Here is an 8,513-nt window from a genome sequence, read left to right on the forward strand (position 1 = left end):
TTTGATTCTTTGAGTCTTTTTTATTTTGTTATTTCAGAATTTCATAACATATTTACAGCAAACCATAACACAAACAGCATCAACACTCGCAATGTAGCATAGGCTGTGCCAGCAGAGTTAGATGACTATCCAGTTGTGACCAGCAGTAGCAAAACATGTTTAAACCAGTGAGTTATAGACAGAGCCTCCCTTTCGCTCTGTCACTGCTCCAGCAGCACAGAGCAGAGCAGAGGGAGGCTGTTCAGAGAGTAGAAGAGCCTCCCTTTCGCTCTGTCACTGCTCCAGCAGCGCAGAGCAGAGCAGAGGGAGGCTGTTCAGAGAGTAGAAGAGCCTCCCTTTCTCTCTGTCACTGCTCCAGCAGCGCAGAGCAGAGCAGAGGGAGGCTGTTCAGAGAGTAGAAGAGCCTCCCTTTCTCTCTGTCACTGCTCCAGCAGCACAGAGCAGAGGGAGGCTGTTCAGAGAGTAGAAGAGCCTCCCTTTCTCTCTGTCACTGCTCCAGCAGCGCAGAGCAGAGCAGAGGGAGGCTGTTCAGAGAGTATAAGAGCCTCCATTTCTCTTTCTCTGCTCCACCAGCACAGAGCAGAGGGAGGCTGTTCAGAGAGTGTAAGAGCCTCCCTTTCGCTCTGTCTCTGCTCCAGCAGCACAGAGCAGAGGGAGGCTGTTCAGAGAGTAGAAGAGCCTCCCTTTCGCTCTGTCACTGCTCCACCAGCACAGAGCAGAGGGAGGCTGTTCAGAGAGTGTAAGAGCCTCCCTTTCTCTCTCTCCGCTCCACCAGCACAGAGCAGAGGGAGGCTGTTCAGAGAGTGTAAGAGCCTCCCTTTCTCTCTCTCTTTAATTGATTTGCTACAGCTGTCTAGAGTTCAGATGAATCTGTTCTTAGCAATGGATAAACAGCACAGTTTGATGCTAAGCCCTCTGAGGAAAGCCGGAATGGTGCAGTAAGATCGGGAAAGGTAAGCCGACCCTTTTCCTAGGCTGGGAAGCAAATGGAACAGCATTCGAAGCAGATCTCCAGACAGTCGGAGGACTCACAGCAGTCCTCCAGCAGCCCACAGTCCACGCCGGCCACGCAGCTGCCCTCCCCGCCCCAGCAGCAGGCCTCGGCCCCGCCCCCACAGCAGCAGGCCTCCCCACAGCCCTGCCCACACGCCACGCATTCCACCAATAGGGAGCAGAGAGACAAGAACTCACAGAACAGGCAGGCCAGGATGCAGTGCACACAGCGGTCTGTAGGGGGAGACAGAGAGCAAAGGAATATACTTATTAACCCTTATAAGTGTCCCATAGCAAAAGCACAGCAAAGTGTAATGAAGCACATTGAAAGCATGGTGAAGCACAGAGAGGTGTGGTAAAGCATAGGGAAGCATTGTAAAGCACAGAGAGGTCTGGTAAAGCATAGGGAAGCATTGTAAAGCACAGAGAGGTCTGGTAAAGCATAGGGAAGCATTGTAAAGCACAGAGAGGTCTGGTAAAGCATAGGGAAGCATTGTAAAGCACAGAGAGGTCTGGTAAAGCATAGGGAAGCATTGTAAAGCACAGGGAGGTCTGGTAAAGCATAGGGAAGCATTGTAAAGCACAGAGAGGTCTGGTAAAGCATAGGGAAGCACTGTAAAGCACCACGCGGCCGTGCCTTTACCAGGGGAGACCCTCGGGGTCCCTCCTAGTGTCTCGACTCACCTTGTCCGGCTGCCTGCTGTATCTCAGAGGCGGTGGATTTGATGCTATGCTGGCTTTTGTAGCTGGAGGTAGTCAGACGCTTCCCGTTGCCAGAGTGATGCTTTTGGAGGCTTCTGACGGGAACCAGGGGGGCGGGGCGAAGCTGAGGGGGCGTGCAGATGGGCGGGTCTCCGCTGGACACGCCCCTCGAGTGGGAGTGGCCGTTCGCATAAGGGGGCGGGGATTCAGACTGAGGTAGGGCGAAGGCTGTGTCAGATAAAACAAAACAAGCGTTAAAAAAAGGCGAGCGAAGGAAGCGCTTCCTGGTTGCCTGGCAACGGGAGCCACCGGCTTCCTGCTCACCTTGTCCAGTGTTGTGGGCGGGTCTTGCGTCGCGGCTGGGGGAGGGGAGGAGCTGCTTGTTCTCATTGGTGGAGATGTCGTTTCCCGCTAGCGAACGCTCGCTGGTCGACGGGCAGCCATTTTGTCCGTGGGGTTCCGTCTCTACGGTTGGAAAGAAGCAGCTTATTAGTAATGTCATTCAGCAGACGCTTTTATCCAGAGACTAGGGGGTGAACTCTGCATCATCATCAACTGCTGCTGCTGCAGAGTCACTTCCAATAGGAGCTCGTTTGTTTGACGTCTCGTCCGAAGGACGGAGCACAAGGAGGTGAAGCGACTTGCTCAGGGTCAAACACAGACACACACACACACACACACACACACACACACACACACACACACACACACACACACACTCACACACACACACACACACACACAGTCAGTGGCTGAGCCGGGATTTGAACCTCCTGGTATCGAGACCCTTTTCTCTAACCGCAGCAGTGTGGAGTAGTGGTTAGGGCTCTGGACTCTTGACCGGAGGGTCGTGGGTTCAATCCCAGGTGGAGGACACTGCTGCTGTACCCTTGAGCAAGGTACTTTACCTAGATTGCTTCAGTAAAAACCCAACTGTATAAATGGGGAATTGTATGTAAAAATAATGTGATATCTTGTAACAATTGTAAGTCGCCCTGGATAAGGACGTCAGCTAAGAAATATATAATTATAATAATAATAACCGCTGGACCCACAAGCCTTTTTTTTAAAAATTGCATTTTCATTTCCAGTTCCTCACCTGCGTGTGACGTCCCGTTGTTAGCGTCGACTTCGCTCGGGCCGGTGGCCTCTGTATCCCCGGCCTTCCCTGAGTCCACAATGCCTGCCACACGCTCAGACATCTGGGATCCGATCTGTCAGACAAGGGGACCCCAGAAACATTCAATTTGGGGCGTGAGATTTTAACTTCATCCTCTCACTATGTACCAATGATCATCCCTGTTATATATATATATATATGAATTTTAATATATGAACATAGTTTAGATATTTTATTTAACGTCATGTAATCAAAGAAACTACACAATGATATCACAAAAAAAGTCTACCGGAAGCCATAATAGTAATACAGTTATTATTTCATGTTTGATTTTGAAATGTCACTTTTTTTTTAAGTTTCAAAACTTTTGGCAGTACACTGAGTCTAGAACCTTCTGAATTTCATCGCGCGGTTTAGTCTTGCAGAGTTTCATTGGTTCTAGATTGTGGGCGTGGTGTTTGCAGTGACGCTATGAAATTCCAAACTCGATCTCTCTCATTAAAACCGTCATCTGGGGTTGAGTGACGTGCGCGGGGCTGTAGCTAAACCCTGCGATGCTCTCATTATTAATATTATTTATTTCTTAGCTGACGCCCTTATCCAGGGCGACTTACAATTGTTACAAGATATCACATTATTTTTACATACAATTACCCATTTATACAGTTGGGTTTTTACTGGAGCAATCTAGGTAAAGTTCCTTGCTCAAGGGTACAGCAGCAGTGTCCCCCACCTGGGATTGAACCCACGACCCTCCGGTCAAGAGTCCAGAGCCCTGACCACTACTCCACACTGCTGCCCCAGAATGTACAGCTCTGACCGAACGTTTTGCATCACCCTAGAATTTTAAGATTGAAATGTCATTAAAAAAAAAAACCAAATTTTATAACATAATATTATAAATGTATCATTTATACTATTTAACAAAGAAACTACAAAATGATCTCGCAGAAAGTCTAGGAAGCCATCGTGGTATAGTTCAGTAGTATTTCAAGTTAGATTTAGGAATGTCGAATTTTTTCAGTTTGTGTCGTTTTTTTTTTTTCGTTATCTGGGAAAACTCCAAAGCAGGCTTCATGAGTATTTTGTATATTGATCTTAATTGCACTGTAATTCTTCATATGTATTTTTGTATACAACTGTGCGTCGCCCTGGGTACGGGAGTCTGCTAAGAAATAAAATAATAATAATAATTATTATTATTATTATTATTATTTATTTCTTAGCAGACGCCCTTATCCAGGGCGAGTTACAATCGTAAACAAAAATACATTTCAAGTATCACAGTACAAGTAATACAATAAGAGCAAGAAATACAATAACTTTTGTTCAAGCAAAGTACAAGTGTGACAAACCACAATTCAATAATACAGCAGATAATAGTGATAGTGACATCAGGATATGATTAAATAGTGATAGTTACATCAGGATATGATTAAATACAAAATACTACAGGTTAAACACTTGGCAGATTACAGTATTATGAAGTACAGGATTAAATGCAGTAAAATAGGGGGCAGATAAGAGCAAAATAAAGCACATTTACATAATAATAATAATAATAATAATAATAATAATAATAATAATAATAATAATAATAATAATAATAATAGTTCATTCTATATGGTGATGCTAAACTTTTGACCCTATAGTGCATACGGAAAATCGTGACCTGTGAGGGCTGGATTATATATATATATATATATATATATATATATATATATATACAGGGGTGGCTATAAGCATTGCATCACGTGATACAGAAACGGGCAGGAGAGGGTTAATAGCGAAGTCCCAAAGCGCTCCCATACCCCGGGGACAGCAGCTCCGTCCTGTAATGACGTCACTAGGGGACTGCTTAAAATAACAGAAGGGCGCGCGGCTGAGCAGAAGCTGTTTTGTCAGGTACGTGATTCACGCCTCTAAAAAAATATGTCATCGACTGCTTACGAATGTGTCTCTGAATTTTCTTATCCCGAGAGCCGAGAGCTGCCCGCAACCAAAAATACATACATAAATAAATAAATAAATAAATAAATAAATAAATAAATAAATTATTATTATTATTATTGAGCAGACGCCTTTATCCAAGGCGACTTACAGAGACTAGGGTGTGTGAACTATGCATCAGCTGCAGAGTCACTTACAACTACGTCTCACCCGAAAGACGGAGCACAAGGAGGTGAAGTGACTTGCTCAGGGGCACACGCACACGCACACACACACGCACACACACACACACACACACACACACGCACACGCACACGCACACACACACGCACACACACACACACACGCACACACACACGCACACGGCTGAGCCGGGATTTGAACCTCCCGGTGTCCAGCCCTTTTCTTCAACCACCGGACCACACATACAGACCCGAGCGTACTGATGTTGTAGCTATTTGTAAAGTCTTTGATGAGAAAGTTTCCGGGCAGTATTGAGATCTTCAGGAATATTAAGCCATGTATAGTAAGCTTGAATCGGGTATTTGATTTGAATAAGGCTGTTTTCAGGCTGCACGGTCAAGATATGTGGTCAGCAATCCCTCAGAAATAATATTAAAAGGGTTTAACCTCGCAATAGTTGGATAAGTTCTGACGCAACGACCCACGACAGCGTGACTGCGCGGTCGCGTGTCCTGATTACCAACACGATTAATAACAGCCCATTATTTAATCAATAAATACATAATAATTAAATAAATAAATAAATAAATAAATAACGTAGGCAAGACACGAGTTATTTATTTTTTTAACTTTTCACGTCATTGCGTTTATAATTCTAAACGTTTATTTTGTAAACTCGTTTCGTGTCACACTTTTTAAACACGTGTACGCGTTTGTAACCGGGCTGGTGTTTTAAAAAATTCAAATTAGCGAAAACTATTCTTTAGAGTTCCTAAATATAACTAAACACCTGCGTTACACCTGATGACGTAATCAACACAGCTGTTTAGGAATAGAACGTTTCTATTTCACTGCGCACGTGTTCTTTAGATATTAAACGCGTCACATTTTCTTTAGATTTACAGTTAGGAGCGGACATATATTTACTATAAATACGGAATTATCTCTTTTTTTACAGACTGTAATAATCGTGATACAAGCTGTATGACGCAAAATCCAAAAAAAACAGTAACTACCTGTTAATATATATTGAAAGCGCTGTAGGAATCATTATGCAAAATATATGAATTATTATTCAATCGATAATAAATAACCTACCTGCTCGCTGTTAAATCCAGTCTTAGACCTTGGAGATGATACCACAATTAGAAAAAAATAATAAAATAAAATATAATACTAATAATAATAATTGAATTAATAACTCAGTTAATAAGCTATTAATATTTGTTGTTGTTTTTTTAAAGTCCTTTATTGTAGAAAGCGACTGGCGGGATGTTTTGTGTGGTTTTGAAGTCTTGGTAGCGTAACTTGATAGAAGTTTGTAGGCGAACGTGGTTTTTCGATTTAGACAATCGTTTGGATGACGATAATATAAATATTTTGAGCTGTCCCTCTCGCTCTCTCTCCCTCTCTCTCTCTCTCGTTCTTCCTCTCGCCTCTCCCTCTCCCTCTCTCTCTCCCGCCCTCTCCCTCTCTCTCTCTCGCCTCTCCCTCTCTCCCCTCTCCCTCTCTCTCTCTCGCCTCTCCCTCTCTCCCCTCTCCCTCTCTCTCTCTCTCTCGCCTCTCCCTCTCCCTCTCTCTCTCCCGCCCTCTCCCTCTCTCTCTCCCCTCTCCCTCTCCCTCTCTCTCTCTCCCCTCTCCCTCTCTCTCTCTCTCGCCTCTCCCTCTCCCTCTCTCTCTCTCTCGTTTTTCCTATCTCCCTCTCTCTCGGTCTCCCCCCCTCTCCCTCTCCCTCTCCCTCTCCCTCTCTCTCTCTCTCTCCCTCCCCCCCCTCTCCCTCTCCCTCTCCCTCTCCCTCTCTCTCTCCCTCTCCCCCTCTCCCTCTCTCTCTCTCGTTCTTCCTCTCTCCCTCTCTCTCCCTCTCCCCCCTCTCCCCCTCCCCCTCCCCCTCTCCCTCTCCCTCTCTCTCTCTCGTTCTTCCTCTCTCCCTCTCTCTCAGTCTCCCCCTCTCCCTCTCCCCCTCCCCTCTCCCTCTCTCTCTCTCTCTCTCGTTCTTCCTCTCTCCCTCTCCTCCTCTCCCTCTCCCCCCTCTCCCTCTCTCTCTCCCTCTCCCCCTCTCCCTCTCTCTCTCTCGTTCTTCCTCTCTCCCTCTCTCACGGTCTCCCCCCTCTCCCTCTCTCTCAATGCAATTCAATTCAAAGGTGCTTTACTGGCATGACTAACTTGAAACATGAAATACTAAATAGCCCTAAATAAGTGTGGAAGGCAGCGGGTTTGAGGAGCTCAGTGGTTAGATAAAGAAAGCGCTGGGCTGCAGTGTGGAAGGCAGCGGGTTTGAGGAGCTCAGTGGTTAGATAAAGAAAGCGCTGGGCTGCAGTGTGGAAGGCAGCGGGTTTGAGGAGCTCAGTGGTTAGATAAAGAAAGCGCTGGGCTGCAGTGTGGAAGGCAGCGGGTTTGAGGAGCTCAGTGGTTAGATAAAGAAAGCGCTGGGCTGCAGTGTGGAAGGCAGCGGGTTTGAGGAGCTCAGTGGTTAGAGAAAGAAAGCGCTGGGCTGCAGTGTGGAAGGCAGCGGGTTTGAGGAGCTCAGTGGTTAGATAAAGAAAGCGCTGGGCTGCAGTGTGGAAGGCAGCGGGTTTGAGGAGCTCAGTGGTTAGATAAAGAAAGCGCTGGGCTGCAGTGTGGAAGGCAGCGGGTTTGAGGAGCTGAGTGGTTAGATAAAGAAAGCGCTGGACTGCAGCGTGGAAGGCAGCGGGTTTGAGGAGCTCAGTGGTTAGATAAAGAAAGCGCTGGGCTGCAGTGTGGAAGGCAGCGGGTTTGAGGAGCTCAGTGGTTAGATAAAGAAAGCGCTGGGCTGCAGTGTGGAAGGCAGCGGGTTTGAGGAACTCAGTGGTTAGAGAAACTTCAGTCCGGGACACGTAACCCCTAAATCTACCCCCTACCCCTACCCCTAACCCCTAACCCCTATCTCTAACTCTGCCACGATTAAACTGCGACAATTATTTCAACGCCATTTGTTTCGCGCCCTCTTGCGGCCTCTAGTGGCTACTACATCCGAGGCTGACCGCCCGAACTGAAGTAACACACAGTAATATTTTGACCTATATTAATATTTTTGACCCAGTTGTACCAGTACTTGCATCATCTTGTATCTGCACTGAACCGCTTCGTAATGGAATTTACTTTTAAGCAAATATCTTTACTGTAAGTTTAGCTGCTCTCAAACGTAATTATTTACAGTCATTTTTTTTATAATTCTGTCTCATTTGAACTTAGTTGCTACTGACTTTTTTTTCTGTATTTTGGAAATGTGTTTTGTGTGTTAAGCTTAACGACATAAACAGTGGCAGCATTTTCTATTTCTGAGTGTGACGCTGCGCAGATCAATGTAGTGCAGTTTACACTCCAGGACAGGAGGGGGCGCTCTAGAGGAATTCATTCAGCAAAAAAATACAAATAAAAAAAAAATTAAAAATCTGTGTTCGAAAAAACAAAGACAAAAAAAAAACGTTGTTTTTTTTTCTTATTCTTTTAAACCAACAAATTAAAACCAACCTTTGGAATTAAGAATCACAAAGAATAATAAAAAAAATAAATGTTTTTTTTTTGGTCCACGATTTGTCTGTTG

The 8,513-nt window shown here is 45.4% G+C and overlaps 1 protein-coding gene across 1 annotated transcript; it reads right to left on the bottom strand.

Moving 5' to 3' along the window:
- Positions 1–6,405, bottom strand: LOC117404167 (myoD family inhibitor). Its single transcript, XM_034006937.3, has 5 exons — positions 6,047–6,405; positions 2,795–2,909; positions 2,020–2,160; positions 1,678–1,923; positions 1–1,227 (listed from the first exon to the last, which is right to left on the bottom strand). The coding sequence occupies exons 2-5, from the start codon at positions 2,895–2,897 to the stop codon at positions 971–973; spliced, it is 747 nt and encodes a 248-aa protein (XP_033862828.3). The 5' UTR covers positions 2,898–2,909; positions 6,047–6,405; the 3' UTR covers positions 1–970.
- Between the last annotated feature and the right edge of the window lie 2,108 nt (positions 6,406–8,513).

The sequence above is a fragment of the Acipenser ruthenus genome, chromosome 56 (assembly GCF_902713425.1).
Source record: "Acipenser ruthenus chromosome 56, fAciRut3.2 maternal haplotype, whole genome shotgun sequence".
Taxonomy (NCBI): domain Eukaryota; kingdom Metazoa; phylum Chordata; class Actinopteri; order Acipenseriformes; family Acipenseridae; genus Acipenser; species Acipenser ruthenus.